This window comes from Heteronotia binoei, chromosome 13 (genome assembly GCF_032191835.1).
Source record: "Heteronotia binoei isolate CCM8104 ecotype False Entrance Well chromosome 13, APGP_CSIRO_Hbin_v1, whole genome shotgun sequence".
NCBI lineage: Eukaryota > Metazoa > Chordata > Lepidosauria > Squamata > Gekkonidae > Heteronotia > Heteronotia binoei.
Window position 1 is genome coordinate 167,961 of NC_083235.1, and position 24,213 is coordinate 192,173.

The window sequence follows — 24,213 nt, forward strand, 5'->3', positions numbered from 1 at the left end:
GGACTATGAGGAGCATATTGCAAAAAACATAAAGACCAACAATAAAAATTTCTTATATATATTAGAAGTAGGAAATCAGCCAGGGAGGCAGTGGGGCCCTTGGATGACCATGGGGTAAAAGGATTACTGAAGGAGGATAGGGAAATGGCTGAGAAGTTGAATGAATTTTTTGCCTCCGTCTTCACTGCGGAAGATGAGAACTTTTTGCCCACCCCAGAATCACTAATTTTGGAAGGGGTGTTGAAAGACCTGAGTCAGATTGAGGTGACAAAAGAGGAGGTCCTACAACTGATAGACAAATTAAAAACTAATAAGTCACCGGGTCCGGATGGCATACATCCGAGAGTTCTGAAAGAACTCAAAGTTGAACTTGTGGATCTTCTAACAAAAATCTGTAATCTTTCATTGAAATCTGCCTCCGTTCCTGAGGACTGGAAGGTAGCAAATGTCACCCCCATCTTTAAAAAGGGTTCCAGAGGAGATCTGGGAAATTACAGGCCAGTCAGTCTGACTTCAATACCGGGAAAGTTGGTAGAAAGCATTATCAAGGACAGAATGAGTAGGCACATTGATGGACACGGGTTATTGAGGAAGACTCAGCATGGGTTCTGCAAGGGAAGATCTTGCCTTACTAACCTGTTACATTTCTTTGAGGGGCTGAACAAACATGTGGACAAAGGAGACCCGATAGATGTTGTTTACCTTGACTTCCAGAAAGCTTTTGATAAAGTTCCTCATCAAAGGCTCCTTAGAAAGCTTGAGAGTCATGGAGTAAAAGGTCAGGTCCTCTTGTGGATTAAAAACTGGCTGAGTAATAGGAAGCAGAGAGTGAGTATAAATGGGCAGTCTTCGCAGTGGAGGACAGTAAGCAGTGGGGTGCTGCAGGCCTCGGTACTGGGTCCCACGCTCTTTAACTTGTTCATAAATGATTTAGAGTTTGGAGTGAGCAGTGAAGTGGCCAAGTTTGCGGATGACATTAAATTGTTCAGGGTGGTGAGAACCAGAGAGGATTGTGAGGAACTCCAAAGGGATCTGTTGAGGCTGGGTGAGTGGGCGTCAACGTGGCAGATGCGGTTCAATGTGGCCAAGTGCAAAGTAATGCACATTGGGGCCAAGAATCCCAGCTACAAATACAAGTTGATGGGATGTGAACTGGCAGAGACTGACCAAGAGAGAGATCTTGGGGTCGTGGTAGATAACTCACTGAAAATGTCAAGACAGTGTGCGTTTGCAATAAAAAAAGCCAACGCCATGCTGGGTATTATTAGGAAGGGAACTGAAAACAAATCAGCCAGTATCATAATGCCCCTGTATAAATTGATGGTGCGGTCTCATTTGGAGTATTGTGTGCAGTTCTGGTCGCCGCACCTCAAAAAGAATGTTATAGCATTGGAGAAAGTCGAGAAAAGGGCAACTAGAATGATTAAAGGGCTGGAACACTTTCCCTATGAAGAAAGGTGGAAACGCTTGGGACTCTTTAGCTTGGAGAAACGTCGACTGCGGGGTGACATGATAGAGGTTTACAAGATAATGCATGGGATGGAGAAAGTAGAGAAAGAAGTACTTTTCTCCCTTTCTCACAATACAAGAACTCGTGGGCATTCGATGAAATTGCTGAGCAGACAGGTTAAAACGGATAAAAGGAAGTACTTCTTCACCCAAAAGGTGATTAACATGTGGAATTCACTGCCACAAGAGGTGGTGGCGGCCACAAGCATAGCCACCTTCAAGAAGGGTTTAGATAAAAATATGGAGCAGAGGTCCATCAGTGGCTATTAGCCACAGTGTGTATATATATATAGAAATTTTTGCCACTGTGTGACTGGATGTTGGACTGGATGGGCCATTGGCCTGATCTAACATGGCTTCTCTTATTTTCTTATGTTCTAATTGTGCAGGGGTTGGACTAGATGACCCTGGAGGTCACTTCCCACTCTAGGATTCTATGATTCCTGAACATTAGAGCAGTTCCTCAGTGGAACAGGCTTCCTCCTTGGGAGGTGGTGGGCTGTCCTTCCTTGGAGGTTTTTCAACAGAGGCTAGATGGCCATCTGACAGCAATGAAGATCCTGTGAATTTAGGGGGAGGTGTTTGTGAGTTTAGAGCGGCTCCTCAGTGGAACAGGCTTCCTCCTTGGGAGGTGGTGGGCTCTTCTTCCTTGGAGGTTTTTAAACAGAGGCTAGATGGCCATCTGACAGCAATGAGAATCCTGTGAATTTAGGGGAGGTGTTTGTGGATTTGCTGCATTTTGCAGGGGGTTGGACTAGATGAACCTGGAGGTCCCTTCCAACTCTAGGATTCAAGAATTCTTCAGGAAATGCTGGGCTCTCCTTCCCTGGGGGTTTTGAAGCAGAGGCTGGATGGCCATCTGACAGCAATGAAAATCCTGTGAATTTAGGAGGAGGGGTTTGTGAGTTTCCTGCATTGTGCAGGGGTTGGACTAGATGACCCTGGAGGTCCCTTCCTACTCTAGGATTCTGATTCCTGATTGTTAGAGCGGTTCCTCAGTGGAAGAGGCTTTTTCCTCGGGAGGTGGTGGGCTCTCCTTTCTTGGGGATTTTTAAACAGAGGCTAGATGGCCATCTGACAGCAATGAAGATCCTGTGAATTTAGGGGGTGGATTTTGTGAGTTTCCTGCCTTGTGCAGCAGGTTGGACTAGATGACCCTGTAGGTCCCCTCCAACTCTAGGATTCCATGAACTTCCTGACTGTTAGAGCAGTTCCTCAGTGGAACAGGCTTCCTTGGGAGGTGGTGGGCTCTCCTCCTTGGGGGTTTTGAAACAGAGACTAGATGGCCATCTGACAGTGATGAAGATCCTGTGAATTTGGGGTAGATATTTGTGGATTTCCTGCATTGTGCAGGGAGTTGGACTAGATGACCCTGGAGGTACCTTCCAACTCTAGGATTCTATGATTCTAACTTCCTGACCATTAGAGTGGTTTCTCAGTGGAACAGGCTTCCTTGGGAGGTGGTGGGCTCTTCTTCCTTGGAGGTTTTTAAGCAGAGGCTGGCCATCTAACAGCGATGAGGATCCTGTGAATTTAGGGGGAGGTGTTTGTGAGTCTCCTGCATTGTGCAGGGGTTGGACTAGATGACCCTGGAGGTCCCTTCCAGCTATCTGATTCTATGATTCCTGAACATTAGAGCAGTTCCTCAGTGGAAGAGGCCTCCTCCTCAGGACATGGTGGGCTCTCCTTCCTTGGGGGTTTTTAAACAGAAGCTAGATGGCCATCTGACAGCAATGAGGGTCCTATGAATTTAGAGGGAGATGTTTGTGAGTTTCCTGCATTGTGCTGGAGGCTGGACTAGATGAACACGGAGGTCCCCTTCAACACTAGGATTCTATGACTCCTGACTGTTAGAGCAGTTCCTCAGTGGAACAGGCTTCCTCCTTGGGAGGTGGTGGGCTCTTCTTCCTTGGAGGTTTTGAAGCAGAGGCTAGATGGCCATCTGACAGCAATGAGGATCCTATAAATTTAGGGGAGGTGTTTGTGAGTTTAGAGTGGTTCCTCAGTGGAACAGGCTTCCTCCTTGGGAGGTGGTGGGCTCTCCTTCCTTGGAGGTTTTCCAACAGAGGCTGGATGGCCCTCTGACAGCAATGAGGATTCTGTGAATTTAAGGGGAGGTGTTTGTGAGTTTTGAGCAGTTCCTCAGTGGAACAGACTTCCTCCTCAGGAGGTGGTGGGCTCTCCTTCCTTGGAGGTTTTTAAACAGAGACTGGATGGCCCTCTGACAGCAATGAGGATCCTGTGAATTTAGGGGGAGGTGTCTGTGAGTTTCCTGCATTGTGCAGGGGTTGGACTAGATGACCCTGGAGGTCCCCTTCAACACTAGGATTCTATGACTCCTGACTGTTAGAGCAGTTCCTCAGTGGAACAGGCTTCCTCCTTGGGAGGTGGTGGGCTCTCCTTCCTTGGAGGTTTTCCAACAGAGGCTGGATGGCCATCTGTCAGCAATGAGGATTCTGTGAATTTAAGGGGAGGTGTTTGTGAGTTTAGAGCAGTTCCTCAGTGGAACAGGCTTCCTCCTCAGGAGGTGGTGGGCTCTCCTTCCTTGGAGGTTTTTAAACAGAGGCTGGATGGCCCTCTGACAGCAATGAGGATCCTGTGAATTTAGGGGGAGGTGTTTGTGAGTTTCCTGCATTGTGCAGGGGTTGGACTAGATGACCCTGGAGGTCCCTTCCAGCTATCTGATTCTATGATTCCTGACCATTAGAGCAGTTCCTCAGTGGAAGAGGCTTCCTCCTCGGGATGTGGTGGGCTCTCCTTCCTTGGGGGTTTTTAAACAGAAGCTAGATGGCCATCTGACAGCAATGAGGATCCTGTGAATTTAGGGGGAGGTGTTGTGAGGGGTTGGACTAGATGACCCTGGAGGTCCCTTCCCACTCTAGGGTCCTGTGATCCCAGGCTAGCTCAATGATCCCATCCAATCTTGAAAGCTCAGCAGGGTTCAGCCTTGCCTAGCATGTGGAAGGGTGACCTCCAAGGAAGACCAGAGCATGACTCAGAGGGAGGAAGTGGCGAAACCACCTCTCATCCGTTTCTTGCCCTGAAAACAAGTCCAGCTCCCCACCTAATGGTGCATAATGCTAAAAAGGAGCTGGAGCTTTTGGCTGCCAGACAATCTTAGGATCTCCTGGCTGTTTGACACACTATTCGCCATACAATAATTATTAATGATGATGCTAGTCCTTGGGACACCGCGCTCCCAGGCTTGAATCCCTTGCTCTGCCCTGGGGGGATGACAGAGGACCTTGGGCCGGTCTCCCCTTCTCACAGGGTGGTTGTGGTGGGCAGAGAGGCTGCTGCTGCATCACAGCTGCTTTGGGGCCTGGTGGGGGAGGAGGGAGGGAATAAATGGATGCCAGAGCCAGGGGCTTCTCCTGATCTGCCCTCTCTCCGGTGTGCTTTTTCCTAGCAGATGGAGGCCTCTTACAAGTCGAGGCCCGGGAAAGAAGCTCCCTCCTTGTTGAGCTCCTACAGGTGGCAGATGGTCCCCCACAACGGGGAGAAGGTGCCAAAGTTTGCCCCGAGTCCAGCATCCGGGCGCAGAGGCAAACCGCAGAGATGGAGGCGCGCACAAAGCCAGACGGAGAGTGAGTTTTCTGAGCCCAGCAGTGAGCGGAAAGTGCCCGCAGCAACGTCCTCCCCAGATGGCCGAGCTGCTGCCAAGAGGTCGGTCTTCCAGAGGGCTTTCTCTACCCCTGCCAAGATGCCCAAAGCCCAGGAAGGAGGTGGTGGTGGCAGCAAGCTGAACCTACGGAAGTATCTGCGCTCCATGTCCCACTGGAAGCACCAGGAAGCTGTGCCCCAGGAAGCAAGGCCAGGTCAGGCAAGGGCTGGGTCAGTCATGGTCTGGAGTGGGATGCAGCAGAGAAGGCCCAAGGGGGGCTGAGGGGGCATGGAAAGGCTGCCCCTTCCCAGTGCAGTCTCCACTCAATCGCTCAGGCCAGCCTCTATCCCACCACTAAAAGGGCGGTTTCATGTTGACAACTTGGCATTAAAGCAGATTGTAAGGTTTTGCCCAGATGCTGTCAGGAGACCTCCTGAGGCCATGCAGAAGAAAGAAGCCTTTAGTGAAAGATCAGGCAGCAAACACAGTTTGCATGCATCCCCAGGGCTCTGCCTTGCCAGACTGAAGGAAATCGAAAGTTACAATTCACATTTAGTCTACCAATCAGCGGCTCAAAACATTTTCCGCCTGACTCTCTCCTGCATAAAGCCTTTGAATTATATCCCCCCCCCCTCATCGGCCCTCTCGGTCAAGGCCACCTTCCAACTGCCCAGACATCAGTCTTCACCTCCAGGGAGACAAGATGAGGTGAGGCCTTTCCCCAGCAGCTGGTCCCCTTTCCTCCAGAATGAAGATACAATTCAAACCATCATGTCTAAGTTATCTACAAAACTAAAAGGCTATGGATATAAATGGAATGAGTTAGTGATTAATATTCATGGATATACCTGCATATATATGGTAAATGCTCTTGTTACGCAATTGTAAATGATTGACTTATAATAAGCAGAGAGAGCAAAATCAAGACAGCACATGACCCGTCTGCTGAGAAGTATTCCATTGTCAGGGACTGACACCAGACACAGGTGTCTGTGCCTTCCGCACATCAGCAGCCTCACACGGGCAGAAGTTGTCTGCTGCAGAATTCAGCACCCCCCATTCCCCTTTCCCTCATGAAAGTCTGGGGTCTGGTGTGTGGAGAGATACCAGACATGCCCTTCCCCAACTGGAGAGACCTTCCTGGGCAGCAGTTCCCTCAGCTGGTTCCCTTTGGAGGAGAGGAAGCCTGGACATCTTTGCTTCAGTTATGGGCTTTATTCAGCTTCTGTACTGAAGACCTTTTTAACCTGCTTGACCCAAGACAGTTAGCAAAGACAGTTCAAACCAATGCTGATTCACGCCGATTAAATCCACCCCCCCAGAATAAACACAACCCAACTAGATTCAGTGCCCCACTGCTCACGGAGGGCCTGGAGGGAGGGAGGGAGGGAAGGAGAGAGCCTAGAGATCTGGGTGGGTTGAGAGGCGACCTGCAAGCTGCCACAAAGCTGCAAAACCTCTGCCTAGCTGGGGTGCTTAAAGGTACGTAGTCTTCATTGGAATGGGACAACATTCGAGTCCAGTGGCACCGTTAAGTCCAACAAAGTTTTATTCAAGGTATCAGCTTTTGTGTGCACACACACCTCCTCAGATGCACTGAAAAATGGAAGTTACCCGTCTGTTTCAATGTATCTGAAGAAGTGTGCATGCTCCCAAGAACAAATAAAACTTGGTTGGTCTTAAAGGTGCCACTACACTTGGCTTTCGTTCTGTTGCTTCAGATCAATGCGGCTGCCCACCTACATCTATCTCCATTTGACTAGAATTCACTTGTAAAGGCCCTGTGCCCCAATACTCCTGTAGGCTCTGGCTTCCCATGCCCCCTTTAGCCCCACACAAGACAGAGTCTCTGCTTCATTTTCAGCTCTCAGATGCTGCGAGAGTGGAGAACAGAGGCTTCGGGGATGGTTGGGAGAAAGATATTCTGCACATGGTCAGAGGTGCATATTCTTCTCAGGGGAGCATGTTGCAGGAAAAAGTAACTGGCAGAGAGTAATTAAAATAAGAAGCTCCGAGACAGAGACTGGCATTCGTTTTCTTCTCTTGATCTCATGAAATAAAGTCACCATGAAGGGAAGATGCAGCCCACACCCAAATAGTACTGCACTGCCTACATCCTTCCTTGCAAGGAAAAAATGTCCTGGTTCTGGTAAAAATCAAACTCTGTGATGCAGAAGAAACCAATGCCAGCGAAACATAAGAGTTAAGTTTAACCCTCCCCCCCAGCAATCTGCAAATGCTTTATATGCCTAATTTGTTTTTGGATTGGCATAGAAGGTTCCAGTGTGTGTCAGGTTTCCGTTCCCTTTCCACAGCCCTACCTAAATGTTCCAAATAACTCCAGGCAGCAAACAGACGGTTCTTGCAAGTTTTGTTTAGGGCTGTTAAGCCAGCAACAGTTCTCAAGGGATGGGAGTAGGGAGACCTGGGCGACTGAGAGGAGGACGAGTTCCTTGGGGCCAGAATGCTGCCCGGGAGAGATGTCAGAGTCAGGCCCTGCGGCTGCCTGCATCATCATCCCTGCCTGGGTGTTGCTCCCAGCCCCTCCCTCTGGCCGCACCTAGATTGCCCCACAAGCAAGCGCAGGCACGATCCGCCCCCTCCAGGGCAGGAGGGAAGCAGCAGCCACCCCCTCCTTTCCCTCCCGGCTCTCTCCCTGGGCCAACGCGGCTAGCATCCGGGAGGGAGGGAGGGGGGAGGGGGCAGAGTCTTGTGCTGGGTTCTCCAGCAGCCTCCGCCCCACCCCCAGCGGTAGCCGTCATTGCTCTAATTGATGTCTGCATGGTTCATGGCAGATCAAGCTAATTTAGGAGTAAAACCTAATCCAGCATCCAGACTACAGGATGTGAGCCAAAGGGGTCGCAAGGGTGAGGAGAGCCCCTCACGTGCTGAGTTCTCGTCTTCCGGCTAGGCCCATCATGTGGCTGGTCTGAAGGCCGTGGGTTATTTCAATTGATTGTTCACAGTCTTAGATCGACCCATCATGTTACTCCAGAACCAGTCTCCGGGGCCTTGGTCTCTCTAGCGAGGATCTTGTCCATTTTGACTGAACTGGAAAGCGGCCAATGAAACGTGACGCACCCACGCCAGCCCTGCCCCTCGACCAACTAGGGGGTTGCCTAGGGCGCTGGCCTTCTGGGGACACTGAATGGGGCTCCCCCCACGTGAATGGTGACATTATCAGTTGGGGGGGGGGCTGCCAGAAGTTCGCCTTGCCTAGGGTGCCAGACAGTGTAGGGCCCGCTCTGACCACACCTCACTCCCACAGCCTCTGGCTTCACAGCAGGCCCTGATGACCTGACTCTTGGGCACCCCTCCTGTGTGACAGAAACAAGAGGAGGAGGAGTGGGGAGCGAGGGGGGGCAGCATGTGGAAGCAGGAAGTGCAGTGGTAGGCAAGGATTATTTAAGGAGGAGAGGAAAGCATTCTGCATTATCAGGTGCGTCTTGATTGCCTTGCCAGCTGCCTGCCATAACACCGCCTCTCCCTGTGTCTTCCTTTAGGGGGGGATTCTGCTGCCCAGCCGCCTCCGCCAGCTCTGGGGACTCCTCCTGAGGCCGCCCTCTGGGATGTGGCCGACATCTCTCTGCTGGACCGACAGCTGCTGTTCCTGGGCAGAGATGAGGCGGTGGGTGCCCTGCTGGGGTCTCCTGGGGGTGGCGGGGCTTGAATGGACAGCCATACAAGTGGCAGCAGCAACAGCAGCAGCAGCATTGGTAGTAGTAGTCTGCACTGGAAACAGGGAGAATGGCGGTTCCTTTTGGCACACCCAGCCAGACCAAGAGGTAGCGCCTCCCAGGCATGCCTTAGACGGGGCTTCAGTTTGCAGCCTGGGAGATCCCAGTGTTTGGCCATTGGGACCCTCATTCTAGACCATGTTTGCTTGTCAGTGCTGAAGATTTCTTGCCAGGATCTCCGGACTCAATGGAGAGCCTCTTGCCTTCTGGCCCGGCTTGGAGATTCCTTTCAATGCTGTGCTTTGGCCACCCAAAAGAGTTGCTGGCCCATGAGGCAGTGTGCTGAGGAGAGATTCCCTCTGGCATCCAAGCAGAGAACCTGAACTTAACTCTTTTAAGGCTCTTCCTTTGCAAAAGATGTTTAGCAACAGAGTTCTCCTGGATTTATCTTCTGAAAGGGCAATTTACAATCTTTCAAGCTGACAATACAAAAGAATAAATGCAGTTCTCAGACAGACACCTGCAGAAACTTTTATCTTTTATTGAAACCAGAAGTTATTTTCTTTAAAAACTAGGGAGAACAAAAACAAGCATGAAAAAGTTAACCCTATGATTACTGTGAAAGTGAATTCTAAAATTCTCAAAGCACCCGGAGGGAGTGCTGCTTACAGCAAGTGATAGGTTCAGAAGCAAATCAAGGTTCGGGTGTTTGTCTCCCTGCTTTTGGAGGTAATCAAAAAGCCCACCCCCCACCAAGGAATCTCACCTGTTCTTCTTCTGAGACTCCCATCCTGAGAAACGTGCTTTGCTTGTGACAAGAATGCGTGTTTATAGAGAAATATCAGTTCTCAGCTCTAAATCTTGTCCAACTGAAGAAGACGTGCGCGTGCAAATGCACGAGAATTACACCCAGAATTAAGCTAGTCCTAAAGGTGCCTGACAGAACTTTGTCCTGTTGCTTCAGACCAACATGACTCCCCACCTGAATCACATGATATTATCTAAACTATATAAGAGATAAGCAACCCAAGTGCTGAATAAGCACATCTGCAGGTGCAGATGAGGCACATCTGGCAAAGCAAGATAAGAAGGACAAACTCAGCTTTTAGCCTCTATTAAAAAGTTATTCATCTGCTTTTTTCTGTATCTGGTTTTCAACTAACTATGCAAGTAGCTTGAGACAGAGTTCTTGGGTAGTGGAAGAAGTGCCTGGATTCTCAGCCAGAGAAGACCAGGAGGGTCCCACATCCATGTGCTAGTCTGCTGATCCCAGCAGGGGAAATGAGCCAGCGTCCAGCAGCAGCAGCAGGCCTTGTGGCAGGCAGGCAGGCAAGGGAGGCGCTTCCTTTGGGGCTCGTGGCTCACAGATGCTCAGTGGCCCACAACAGCTCCTCCCCTGCCTGCTTCAAATGAATCAGAGAATCATAGAGCTGGAAGGGACCTCCAAGGTCATCTAGTCCAACCCCCTGCACAATGCAGGAAACTCACAAACACCTTCCCCTAAATTCACAGGATCTTCATTGCTGTCAGATGGCCATCTAGCCTCTGCTGAAAAACCTCCAAGGAAGGAGAGCCCACCCCCTCCCGAGGAGGAAGCCTGTTCCACTGAGGAACCGCTCTAACCATAGAATCATAGAGTTGGAAGGGACCTCCAGGGTCATCTAGTCCAACCCCCTGCACAATGCAGGAAACTCACAAACCCCTCCCTCTAAATTCACAGGATCCTCATTGCTGTCAGGTGGCCATCTAGCCTCTATTGAAAAACCTCCAGGGAAGGAGAGCCCACCACCTCCCGAGGAGGAAGCCTGTTCCACTGAGGAACCGCTCTAACGGTCAGGAAGTTCTTCCTAATGTTGAGCCGGAAACTCTTTTATTTAATTTCAACCTATTGGTTCTGGTCCTACGTTCCAGGGCCACAGAAAACAATTCCACGCCATCCTCTATATGACAGCCCTTCAAGTACCCGAAGATGGTGATCCTATCACCTCTCAGCTGCCTCCTCTCCAGGCTAAACATCCCCAGCTCCTTCAGTCTTTCCTCATAGGACTTGGTCGCCAGACCCCTCACCATCTTCGTCACCCTCCTCTGGACCCGCTCCAGCTTGTCTATATCCTTCTTAAAATGTGATGCCCAAAACTGAACACAATACTCCAGGTGATGTCTTACCAGACCAGAGTAAAGCGATACCATCACATCACGTGATCTGGACACTATACTTCTGTTGATACAGCCCAAAACTGCATTTGCCTTTTTAGCCACCGCATCACACTGTTGACTCATGTTCAGCATATGATTCACCAAGACCCCTAGATCCTTTTCGCACATACTACTGCTAAGACAAGTCTCCCCCATCCTATAACCATGCATTGCATTTTTCCTACCTAAATGCTGAACTTTACATTTATCTTTGTTAAAATTCATTTTATTTATTTTAGCCCAGTTTTCCAGCCTGTCAAGGTCATCCTGTATCCTGTTTCTGTCTTCTTCTGTGTTTGCAACCCCTCCCAATTTCATATCATTTGCAAATTTAATGAGCATTCCCTCTATTCCTTTATCCAAATCATTGCTAAAGATGTTGAACAAAACAGGTCCCAGGACAGATCCTTGAGGCACTCCACTTGTCACTCCTCTTCAAGAAGATGAGGAACCATTCACAAGCACTCCTTGGGTGCAATCTGTCAACCAGTTACAGATCCACCTAACGGTAACAGGATCCAAACCACGTTTTACCAACTTGTCAACAAGGATAGTATGGGGAACCTTATCAGAAGTCTTACTGAAATCCAGATAAATGATGTCTACAGCATTCTCCTGATCCAGCAAGGTAGTCACTTTCTCAAAAAAAGAGATCAGGTTAGTCTGACATGACTTGTTCTTGAGAAAACCATGCTGGCTCTTAGTAATCACATCCATTCTTTCTAAATGTTCCAGGACCGACTATTTAATGATTTGTTCTAAAACTTTTCCAGGTATAGACGTCAAGCTGACGGGTCGGTACTAGTTACCCGGATCCTCTTTTTTCCGTTTTTTGAAGATGGGGGCAACATTCGTCCGCCTCCAATCTTCTGGCACATCTCCTGTTCTCCAAGAATTCTCAAAAATAATAGCCAGAGGCTCAGAAATTACATCCACAAGCTCTTTTAGAACCCTTGGATGCAATTCATCTGGCCCTTAGTTTCATTTAAAGAAACTAGGTGTACTACCCCTATGCTGATCCTAGGTAGGAACTTCATACCCTCCTTATATGTTCTGTTTTTGCCATGTTGAGCACCGTTTCCCTCAGAAGAGAAGACTGAGGAAAGGTAGGAATTGAGCAGTTCCGCCCTCTCTTCATTACCCGTTACAATTTCACTTTCTTGCCCTCGCAATGGGCCTACCATGTCTTTGCTCTTTTTCTTGCTCTGAACATAAGAAAAGAACCCTTTTTTGTTTTTTTTAGCATCTTTGGCCAGCCTAAGCTCATACTGAGCTTTAGCTTTCCTAACTTTTTCTCTACAAGCTCTGGTGATTTGCTTATATTCATCCTGGGTTATAAGGCTCTCCTTCCAATTCCTAAAGGAGTCTTTTTTATTTCTCAAGTCTTTTATTATTTCTTTTTTATTTCTCAAGTTTATGGAGCCACTTCAGCTTCTTTAGGCTTTTTCCATTTTTTCTTCTCATAGGAATCGTCTGTGATTGCGCTTTCAGTATTTCGCTTTTAAGAAACTCCCACCCCTCCTGAACCCCCTTCCTCCTAAGTATTTCTGACCATGGGATTTTACCCAGCATAGTTCTAAGTTTATTGAAGTTTGCCTTTCTGAAGTCCAACCTATAAGTCTGACTACGTATAGCTTTCCCCTTCCCTAAGTGCTGTTAGTCTGGGCTCAGGTTCTTCTCAGCAAGAGCAGTTTCTTCCTGCTGCCTGCAGCCTGCTGTGGAGCAGAGGGCAAGTCTGTTTGCTTGTGGATCTGCTTCCCTGACAGCCGGCCCTTCTTCTCAAAGGGGACCCCCTCCACCCCCCTCTCCTTCATGTTCTCTTTGGTGTTTCAGAGTCTGCTCCAGAGCCGGGAACGAACCAGCAGTTCTGTTTCAGAGTCGAGTTCTGTGTACCCAGTTCTGCATGGCCAGATGACCTATGGTGAGTGTTGAGAAGCTGCTGCATGCACAGAACTCACACAGCCCCTGCCAGGCTCCAGAGTCTGGAACGCAGGACCACTGATGCTCACCTGCATGTGGACTGAAATTCAAGACCAGCGGCACCTTAAACATCAGCAAACTTTTCCAGGTCATAAGGCTCAGGAGAATACAAAGCTGGAATCCAGTAACAACATTTCCTCTCTTAGAAAAGTTTATCAGAATGATGTCTGTGATATAATGCAATATAACGGAATAGAAAACTCTCTGACAGAACTACTCTTAGAAAAGGATGTTGTTTAGGGTTGCCAAGTCCAATTCAAGAAATATCTGGGGACTTTGGGGGTGGAGCCAGGAGACATTGGGGCGGAGCCAGGAGCAAGGGTGTGACAAACATAACTGAACTTCAAGGGAGTTCTGGCCATCACATTTAAAGGGACCACACATCTTTTAAATCCCTTCCCTCCATAGGAAATAATGAAGGATAGGGGCATCTTCTTTTGAGGCTCACAAAATTGGACCCTCTTGGGGGGGGGGGTAATTTGGGGAGAGATACTGGATGCTATGCTGCAAATCTGGTGCCTCTACCTCAAAAAACAGCCCCCCCAGAGCCCCAGATACCCGCGGATCAATTCTGCAGAGTCTATACTCCTATACTCCTGTGTATAGTTTGCTGTAAGTTGTATCCTGCTGTGTAATTTTGCATTATTTATTGGGTGCCATTAACATTTATGCTTTCCTTCAATACTGTTTTTCGGACTCCTGGTTGGTTCTACTATCCAAATTCTATTTCATAGTGTATTGAGCATACCATCCTATTGATTGCATTGAGTACTATTAAATGGCAGGCTATAATTAATGTACATTTAGGAGCGTTTGAAGAAGAAGAACAAAGTCTGAGTCCAATGGCACCTTTAAGACCAAAGAAAGGTTTTATTTACTCCCCTCCTGAATCTATCTTCATGGAACGCACCACATGAAGCTATGAGGAATTAAACTTTATCAGCCTTACAAAGAAACTCACAGTCGCACAGCTACAGCCTGATATTTCCTTTCTTACAAAATGCAAAAACCTGGACTTTTCTGAAGAAGTGTGCTTGTACCCAAAACATTATACCTTGAATAAAACTTCATTTGTCTTAAAGGTGCCACTGGAGTCACACTTTGTTTTATAATTATGCAACGAAATAAAACAGACACACTCCGAAAACTGCAGATGGGGGGAGCACTGGCCCAAATATGTAGTACAGGGGTGGCCAAACTGTGGCTCTTTCATACATATTGTATGGCTCTCAAAGCCCCCCACCCCACCCCACCCCACCCCACTGACCAGTCTGAAGAAGGTATTTGTCTCTTTAAATCATTTCTCCAAGCCAAGCCAGCTGGTCGCTTGAAGAATGCATTTAAAGTTAATGCTGCCTTCTTTCTGCCTCTCCCTCCCTCCCTCTCTCCTCCTCCATTTATTTGCCTTCCTCCCAGTCTTGCGGCTTTCAAACATCTGATGTTCATGTTTTGCAGCTCTCAAACATCCGACGTTTATTCTCTGTGGGCTCTTACAATGAGCAAGTTTGGCCACTCCTGGTGCAGGACTTTGAATGATTTCTCTCATGTGATCATCCCTGGGACACCATGGTGGCTATTTATTTGATCAAATGTGTATCCTGCTCCTTCCCCCCCCCTCCCCCTCGGAATGGGACTCGAGGTGACTTCCAACATGTAAGAGACACTCGATAGAACGGTACAGACAGAAGATCCAATAAATTGAAAAGAAAATTAAAATAATGAGCAATCTATCCCAGAGAATATATTTCCACCCTGCAGGAGGGCTGGATTCAGGAATGCGGGTGGCCTGGAGTCTGGACCCCCACCCCTCCACTCTTTTCCAAACCTCGCAAGCAAGCCCTGTGGACACTCCACCCCCACTCGCCAAGGCAAGACAAAGGGAAACTCCGACAGAGAAGAACAACACCTTTTCTTGGGATTTAAACACCCCTTCTTCTCCCCGCACGTGGTGAGAGCCGGATTTCTCCCTTCTGAGACTGCAAGGACTTACTGGGGAGGGGACCTTCCTGGGCTCTGGCTGCAGGGCTCTTCCCGCTTTGGCCTGTCTCAAGCCGCCACCTCACCCTCCAGTTCAGTTTCCCCTATGCCGCCCCCCCGGCCTCTCTAGCAAACAGCTCGGCTCTTTTTACCCTTCCACGGCTACAGAGCCCAGCAAGAAAAGCCCCCGCCTTTTCTATAAAGACTGCCCCGCCCCTGCTGGACTGGGCTTCGTTCAGCCCGGCTGCAGTCAGCAAAAGCCCTCTAGTATGGCTCAGTAGGGCTGCTTGGGAGTCACAGCCATTTCAGAAAAGGGGGGGCTGAAGCTGATTCCTAGTTTCTTCCTCCTCCGCCCAATAATAAGGACTGGGAAACTCAATGGGGGAGAGTGGCACCAAAATTGGCGCTGTTTTCCCCACACACTTCCGGATTTTTGGAGAGCGGGGGAGGAGGCTGCAAATTCGGAGGTCCCCCACCAGGGCGGGGGAGTTGGGAAGCCTAAATTGTTGTTAGTTTAACCCAGAGGTGAAAAACCCGATGGGCTCCTATCAGGCCCATGAGCAGCAACTCACTGTCATCCGCTTCCTTCTCTCTCTTGCTTCCTTCTTCATCGCAGCTTGTTTTGCCAGGCTTGTGCAATATCACAGCAGCTAAAGAGCAAAGCCTCTGTTTTCTCCATTGGCAGACCACCACATGTAACAACTTATGTACTAAAGCTCTCAATGCCCAGCCATTTGTTTTCCCTGGGTCTTTGGCTCAAAGCACTGACCATGAGATTTCTGCAATGAATGTCAGTAAATCAAAAGTAGGTTTGCAACTTCCAGACACACACCTGAACAACACCTGAGCAGCATACTCCAGATTGCTACCGCACAGACATTGTCTCCAGAATTTAATGCAATAATTCAGAACAAGACGTGTCATTTATCAGAAACTGTTAAATAAACAAAATATTTCAAGAGTGCTAATCTTTTAAATATTTTGAGGACTTCCGGGATCGGAAAATGGCAAGCTGAGCTGAGCTGCTTTCCTTAACTTTGTAAATCTGAAAGACAGTGCTAAAAAGAGAAAGGAATTTATTGTTTATATCTGCGGTTGAGGAAGTAGCCCCATCATCATAGATCTGCAGCACTTACAGTCAACACAGGAAGTAAGTCAGACATCCCGAGATTTCTCTACCAGTGAAATGAGACTTGGTGGCAGGAAAAGCAGGAAGTACCAGAGGAAGAAGAAGGAAGTAAGAGAAGTAAACAGCTTACTCTAGGATTATAATATCAGAAAGAAACATCGGTGGCCATTGTTGAGAGGACAAAGTTTTAACAACGTTTTTAAAGTGACTGGGACAATAAAAATTGGTGGAGTTAATTCAGTTGGTAATTTGAAAATAAGGACTATTGGACAGTGGTGAAGAAGATCTGAATTGGATAAAGGGAAAAGAAGGAAAATTTTTAAAAGTGAAGCAAAAGTTGCGACCACCATTTTGGGGAAAATAAAAACTTTAAACATTAATATCTGAGTCTGGGAGGCTCAGAGGACGGCGGAATTGGGTTTATTGGAAAGGGCAAGCTTCACTCTATTAAACCTGATGGTCCAAATTTAATATGGTGAGATAAAAAAATTCGATCTTTTTTACATGTCAGTTCTGAAGCAAATTCATACTAGGTCTGCTTCAATGGAGAAAATGGAAGCCCAATTAGATGCAATGGAAGCCAGTATAATGAAGGGGATGAAAGAAATGATAACTGCCTCTAAAAAAAAAAATAAGAAAGGATATCGAGGACTCAAAAAATAATTAAAAAAGAGATAGAGAATCTCAAAAATGAGACTGTAGTAATAACAAAAAAAGTACAAGAGGTGGAAGAGAGAGTGAAAACACATGATTCTACCTTGTTAAAATTACAAGAAAAGGTGATAATACATGACTGCAAGCTGATGGAGACACAGTTTCGTCTGAGAGGTGTACCAGAAGATGAAGAATCAGATTTGAAAGAATACATAATAAAAATAATTGCAGAATTTTTGGAGGAAGATCATGAAGGGAATAGAAATATGTATGATTATATGTATAGAGTAAATTGACTCTATGCAAAAAAAGAAAAATCTGCCAAGAGATGTGGTCATAAGTTTTATGACAAAAAAAAATGGTGGGAAAAATCATGAACAAAAATTTTGAAAAGACATTGATAGTGGGAGGTAGTAGAATAAGAATTATGAAAGAGTTGCCAAGACAAGTGTTAACTGACAGGAATGCATATAAAAAACTAACAGAAAAATTACGTGACAATGGAATGAGATACAGATGGATAATACCTGAAGGTTTGAGCTTTGAACTTCAAGGAAAAAAGATTACAATTACAAACACACAGGAACTGCGTAGATCTTATGGGGAAAATAAAGAATTTGCACCATGATGGATTACAAATTGATATCTTGGAATGTAAATGGACAAAACTCACCACAAAAAAGAAGGGCAACATTTCATTGGATAAAAAAACAAAATTGTAATATAGTTTGTTTACAAGAAGTGCATATTAGACAAAAGGATTATAATTTTTTATGGAGTAAGCAATTGGGACTAGAATTTTATACATTGGCTGAACAGAAGAAGAGAGGAGTAATTTTTTATATTAAAAAATAATTAGACCCGAGATTGGTTTTTAAAGTTAAAGATGGAAGATACATAGCAGTGGAAATTTTATTGAATGCTAAAAAAACTTTATTGTTGGGACTTTATGCTCCAAATGGTGCAAAGGACATTTTCTTTAAAAATATTATGCAACATCTTGATGAAGTGACTTATGAGCAAATTTTGTTGATGGGAGAGTTTAATGGAACAATACAATAGATAGATCTGGAAAGAAAAAAAAATGATAAAGAAGGGAAATTGCCAAAATCTTTTTTTGAGATGGTTAAACAAGAGAACTTGAAGGATATATGGAGGAAGTTCAATCCTGAAGTACGGGACTATACCTTTTCTTCAGCCAGACATAATTCTTTTTCTAGAATTGACATGTTGTGGGGTACCAAAGATTTGGGACTTAAAACAAAGAAGATAGAGATTTTACCCAAAATAGGAGCTGACCATAACCCAATAATGTGGATTACAAAATTGTCTAAAAAGTCAAGAAGATGGAGAATAAATGAAGATTTACTACAAAATAAAGAAATAGTGACATCTTTAGAAAATGAAACTGACGCTTATTTCCAAGTTAATGATAGAGAAGATATAGAATTTCAGATGGTATGGGATGCCTATAAAGCAGTAATGAGAGGAATATTAATAACACTGAATAATAAAGATAAGAGAGCAAAAGATAAACAGATCTTGGACATTCAAAATGAAATTAAGAAAAAAGAAGGTGAATTAAGAAAAAGGCCAGGGAAAAAGAAAATTATAAGGGAGATTACAATATTGCAAACACAAATGAGACATTTGTTAAATAAGGAAATGGAATGGAATTTGAAAAAATTACAACAGAAATCTTTTGAGGGAGCAAAAGTACTTGGCTTGGCAACTGAAGAAAAAGAGAGAAAGTAAAATTATTAACAAAACTGTGGTTGATGGAAAAGAGATGGTGGACCAAGAAGGAATAAAGAGAGAATTTTTTAAGTATTATGCTAATTTATTTAAGGGTTTAAAGTAAAGAAAAAAAGGATTGAAACGTATTTGCAAAAGATCAAAATAGCACCCTTAACTGAATATATGGAAAAAATTTTGAATGATCCAATTGAAAAAAATAGAAATTGAAGCAGCGATTAATGTAATGAAATTTGGGAAGGCACCTGGACCAGATGGCTATACGGCAAAATTTTTTAAAATGCTTAAAGATGAATTAGTACCAAAACTTCAAAAATTGATGAATGCAATAAGATTAAATGGGAAAATAACCAATACATGGAAAGAAGCTGTAATTTCGTTGATTCCAAAGGAAGATAGAGATGTCACAAATGTAAAGAATTATAGACCAATTTCATTATTAAATAATGATTATAAGATATACACAAGAATCCTGGCAGAACAGCTTAAACAATATTTAATACATTTTATAAAGGAAGATCAAGCGGGTTTTCTTCCTAAAAGGCAAATAAGAGACAATATTAGAACTGTTATAAATATTGTAGAATATTATGAAAGACATCCAGAGAAGGAAGTTGCATTATTTTTTGTGGATGCACAAAAAGCTTTTGATAATCTGAACTGGGACTTTATGTTTGCAGTAATGGAAAAAATAAAGTTGGGGGAAAACTTTATAAGAATGATAAAGGCAATATATACTGAACAACGTGCAGGGTTATGTATAAATGCAGATCTCACAGATGAAATGAAAATTAGCAAAGGTACAAGACAAGGTTGTCAGCTTTCGCCATTGCTGTTTATAATGACTCTTGAAATCTTATTGATACAAATACAAGATGATGAAGAAATAGAAGGAATGAGAATTAAAGGTTTTACCTATAAATACAGAGCATTTGCAGATGATATAATGTTTATAAATGAAAATCCTATACAAGTAACACCTTTGTTGTTGGCTAAAATACAAAATTTTGGAGAATTGGCAGGACTTTATGTTAATAAAGAAAAATCAAAACTTTTATGTAAAAATATGCAAGTAAATAAACAAAAGGAACTGCAGAGGCTAACGTGATGTGAGGTTACCTCTAAAGTAAAATATTGTGTGGAAATAACAATGAAGAACATTGATTTGTTTAAAAATAATTATGAAAAGTTATGGCAAAAATGGATGAAGATATGATAAAGTGGAACAAGCTTAATTTGTCATTGCTAGGGAGAATAGCTGCAATTAAGATACATTTTGCCGAAAATAATGTCTTTATTTCAAACTATCCCAATTGTGAAAGACAGCAAACAATTTAATAAATGGCAAAGAAAGATCTCAGAATTTATATGGGCTGGAAAGAAACCAAGGATTAAAATGAAAGTTTTGAGAAGCTAAAGAAAGAGGAGGATTCCAGTTACCAGATTTAAGACGATATCATGAAGCAGTTTGTTTGGTGTGGATAAAAGATTGGGTGACGTTATTGAATAAAAAACTTTTAACGTTGGAAGGTCATGGAAATAAATTCGGATGGCACGCTTATATGTTTTATGGGAAGAAAAAGATAGATGGTTTTTTCTCTCACCATTACATAAGAAATAACTTGCTAAATATCTGGATGAAGTATAAGAAATATGGTGATGAGAGAAAACCATTATGGATAGTGTCTGCAGAAGTAATAAAAATAACAGCTGAGTTAGGAGAGGGAAAATGGATGTCATACAATCAATTATTAAAAATACAAAGCGGTAAAATAGAGTTGAAAACTGCTGAGGAGCTGAATTATAAGTATGATTGGTTTCAAATGCAACAAATAAAGAGTTTGGTGGAAAGTTATCTTAAAACTGAAGGAATAAGATGAAATGGAAATGGAAAAAGTTCTGCTTGGAGATAATGAAAAATTAATTTTGAAAATTTATAAGTTACTTTTAAAATGGTCTACGGAAGATGAAGTAGTGAAATCTCAAATGATTAAGTGGGCAATTAATGTAAATAAAGAAATACAGGTGGATACATGGGAATATTTGTGGAAGAACTCTATGAAACACTCAACATGTCAGAGTATCAAAGAAAATTGTTTTAAGATGATGTATAGATGGTATATAACTCCTAAAAAGTTGGCAAAGATGAATAATAAGATGCCAGACAGATGTTGGAAATGTAAAAAACATGAAGGTTCTTTCTAGCATGTGAAAGAGCGAAAATGTATTGGCAGATGATTCAACAAGAGATTTCTAAGATCTTGGGATATGAATTTAACAAAGTTGCAGAGACTTTTCTGTTGGGATTACAAATGGAAAAATTTCCAAAAGAAGATAGGACTTTAATCTGGTACTTGCTCTCAGCTGCTAAGACACTGTATGCGCAGTTGTGGAAGCAAGAAAAAATACCAGAGAAATGGGATTGGATTATAAAAGTTATGACATGGAGTGAAATGGACAAGTTAACAAGAACCTTAAGAGACTATGATTTAGAAGTATTTAAGATGGAATGGAAAAAGTTCAGAAGATACGTAGAAAAAGAGTGGAAAATAAAAGGACATTGGACAATTTTTGATAATGACTAAGTATAAGAGGGAGGAGGATATGAATTTTGGTTCTTATTAATTAAGGGTACCTTCAATACTAATATTTTAAATATAGTACACCGGCGAGGGTCAAATAACAGGGGGAGGGGAGGGTAGAAAGTAATATATGGGATAGAGGGGGGAAAGTAGTTATTAATGATGTAAGAAATTGAATATACTACCATTTGTTACTAATAAAAATTGTTTGAAACATCTTTTAAATATTTTATTTTAAGTGTTTTTTTTTTTAAAAAAACCTTTGTGTTTGTATATGCCCTTTATAAAGTTTGTATCTCTGCTCCCTGGCATGGCATTTTATGACACACAGAGCCTGGCCCAGCAAGGTCTCCTTTAGGTCAGATCCAGCCATCAAAACAAATGCGTTCGATGCCTCTGGTTCAACCCATACTTGAGAAGTAGATGGCCACTCTATTGGAGTGTATTTTTGCACTGGAACAGAGTAGACTCCAGCTTCATTCTACAGGAAAGTGTTGTTTTAACCCAAGCTTTAGAGGAGACCAATGGAACATGACAACGGACTCTAATTTATTACTCTTCACAATTAAGAGGCCTGATGACATTGACATCAATCTCTAACTCTGATGTTTATTTGTCTTTGCTGTTTTTTCTGTCCTGTCAACCCAAACCGATGATTACCAGACCCCAACTTGTCATTCTTTTAATCTGCTAAAATATTTTTTCACTATTTTGCATACTAATTCATACTATATATGTAGGACTGCTAATTCCACCCCATCCTGTTGTCTGATGAAGTGTGCTTCTAGCCCATGAAAGCTGACATTCTCAATAAAGTTTTGCTGGTCTTAAAGGTGTGACTCGGCTCCAATGTTGTTCTATTGCTTCAGACCAACACACCTGCCTGCCTGCCTGCCCACCTGGATCTACCAAGTAGAGTGAGCTCTGATTTCCACATGATTCTAGCCTGGGAAACGTTCTTGGTCATTAAGGTGCTACTGGAGTGATGTCATGGGGCAGGGTCTAGTGATGTCACGAGGTAGGACCCTTGGCCGCTGTCAGGATTCAGTGTAGGCCCTGCAGCTTTGTGATGAGCCCCCCCCCCCCATTAGATGAACAAGGACTGTGGCTGAAGCTGCTGCAGTTGTCATGGGGGGGGGCGTCCTGCAGAGCTGGCTGCTGTTCTTCCTCCACCCCCGCTGCCCCCCCCAAGCTGCTGCTGTGGAGCTCCTGCTGCCCCCCCCCCTGTTGAAGGCTCTTTGCTGCAGATCTTGCCTCTTGACCCATGAGGCACAGTGAGAGAGTGGTGGGAGGAATGTGGAGACCAGAAGGGACGCCCATCTCCCTCCCAGGCCCCTGGGGACCCTAGGGATACATAGGGGGGATGAGGGGTTGGCAAGGAGCAGTAGGTAGAGGGGAGAGCATCCATTTGGGGGGTGGGGTGGGGGGACTGGTGGCTCTGAGTGGAAAGAAAGGCCAGGGAAGCAGGGACCGCTGAAGACTGTGTGTGTATGTGTGCGTGCACACACGAGCATTGTAAGAATCATAGAATCCTAGAGTTGGAAGGGACCTCCAGGGTCATCTAGTCCAACCCCCTGCACAGTGCAGGAAACTCACAAACCCCTCCCCCTAAATTCACAGGATCCTCATTGCTGTCAGGTGGCCCTCTAGCCATTGTTGATTTCTCAAAGAGCATGCCATCAGCCCTCTGGGTTTTGGTGTTCCCTTCCCCCATGCACACAGTGCCAAAATTACAAGTCAGCAATAAATTGCAGCTTGTTATAACAACTGAACTGGTTACATTTACAAATGGGAGTTTGCTTTGTCTTTGCAAACCAGGATTCAAAAACATGCATGTTTAACACTCTGTGGTTTATTGAAGACTTCCTGGTGTGCACTGTAGATAGGTCCCGGTGGGCGGCCATGTTGGTCTGAAGCAACAGAACTCAGTAGGAGTCCAGCGGCATCTTCAAGGCCAGCAAAGTTTTATTCCGAACGTCCGCGCTTGAGTGATGAATTGTGCCTGCACCCGAAAGCTTCCATTCTGAATACAACTGGGGTGGTTCTCGTGTGCCTTGTGTGCAGGGTGGGGGTGGGGAATGCTGGTCCCTGGTCCACTCGTTTGTGTCATAGACAAGCCTCAGAGCTCACCTTGGAGGCGGCAGCCTCCTGAGGCTGGCAGGGCAGAGCTGTGAGGAGGCAGGGGGGTGGGCTGCTTGCAGGGGCTTCTCTGCTGGGGGTCTTGCAACACAAAGGCCACACAGGAAGGGGAGGGGAGGGGGGCCTTGCTGCTCCACTACCCTTCATCCACTCTGGCCGCTCTTTCCCTCCCCACCACGAGAGAGGACTTTGCTCACCTTCCTCTAAGAAGTCTACTTTTCTTCCAACAGAGATGCCAGTGGACAGAAGGGGCTTCCCTGGCCGAAGGCTGCCTCCAGAGGCTTCCTCCTCTGGCCCCCAGCTCAGCAGTGTGAAGGTACGCCCACCCTCTCCTCTCCGGGAGGGGTCCCAGGCTTCTGCTTGGGGGGGTCATTAAGGGGGAAGGCGAGAGAGAGGGAGACCCCCAAGTTCCCTGCAAGGCCCAGGGTTTGAGCTGGGTTTTCCCCATGGTGAGTGCAGCCCCATCACCCAGCACAGCTGTTTCCTGCCATGGTGAAGAAGCTGAAGAGAGGACACAGCAGGGAATCTTGCAGAAGAGAGCAGCTGATACACCTTGGAGGGTTTCCCCCCTCGCCGTTTGGCCATTATGCACATGGGGCAGCCTGTGACAAATCCGGACACATCTTTGCGCAGAGACGGCCACCAGAATTGTCGGTTTACTAAGTGCAGTGTTTTCACGTAGCCAAAGTGCCCCGCTAGTTTGGAAGAGTGACAGAGCTGCAGTATTTCCTTCCTCAGACAGCTTGGGATGTAAAGCTTGTCTCCCTTGTACCACAATCCGTCTTTCCCCTTCTGCACCCCCTCGGGCCGCTCCTTCCCCTCCCTTTCGGTTTCTATGGCGATGCGGTCTCGGCTGATCCCGTCCAGCTCTCGTTTCTTTTGGGAGTGGGTGGTGGCCGCCACTTGGCCGCCACCGTGGACGGTGAGATTAATGAGTCCACCACCTCCTCCCTCTGGCTCTCGTGCTGCGGGAGTCTCGAGAGCGCATCAGCCAAGAAATTCCTAGTCCCT

General features: G+C 45.4%; 1 protein-coding gene across 1 annotated transcript in view; it reads left to right on the top strand.

Annotated features, from left to right (window-relative positions):
• The first annotated feature begins 4,921 nt into the window (after window positions 1-4,921).
• The window catches only part of RASAL3 (RAS protein activator like 3), a 49,284-nt gene continuing 29,992 nt past the window's right edge, over window positions 4,922-24,213 (top strand). Inside the window, 5 exon segments of the mRNA XM_060253221.1 lie at window positions 4,922-5,327; window positions 8,617-8,741; window positions 12,820-12,907; window positions 15,591-15,611; window positions 23,442-23,518. Of these exon segments, the coding sequence (XP_060109204.1) occupies window positions 4,922-5,327; window positions 8,617-8,741; window positions 12,820-12,907; window positions 15,591-15,611; window positions 23,442-23,518 (717 nt within the window).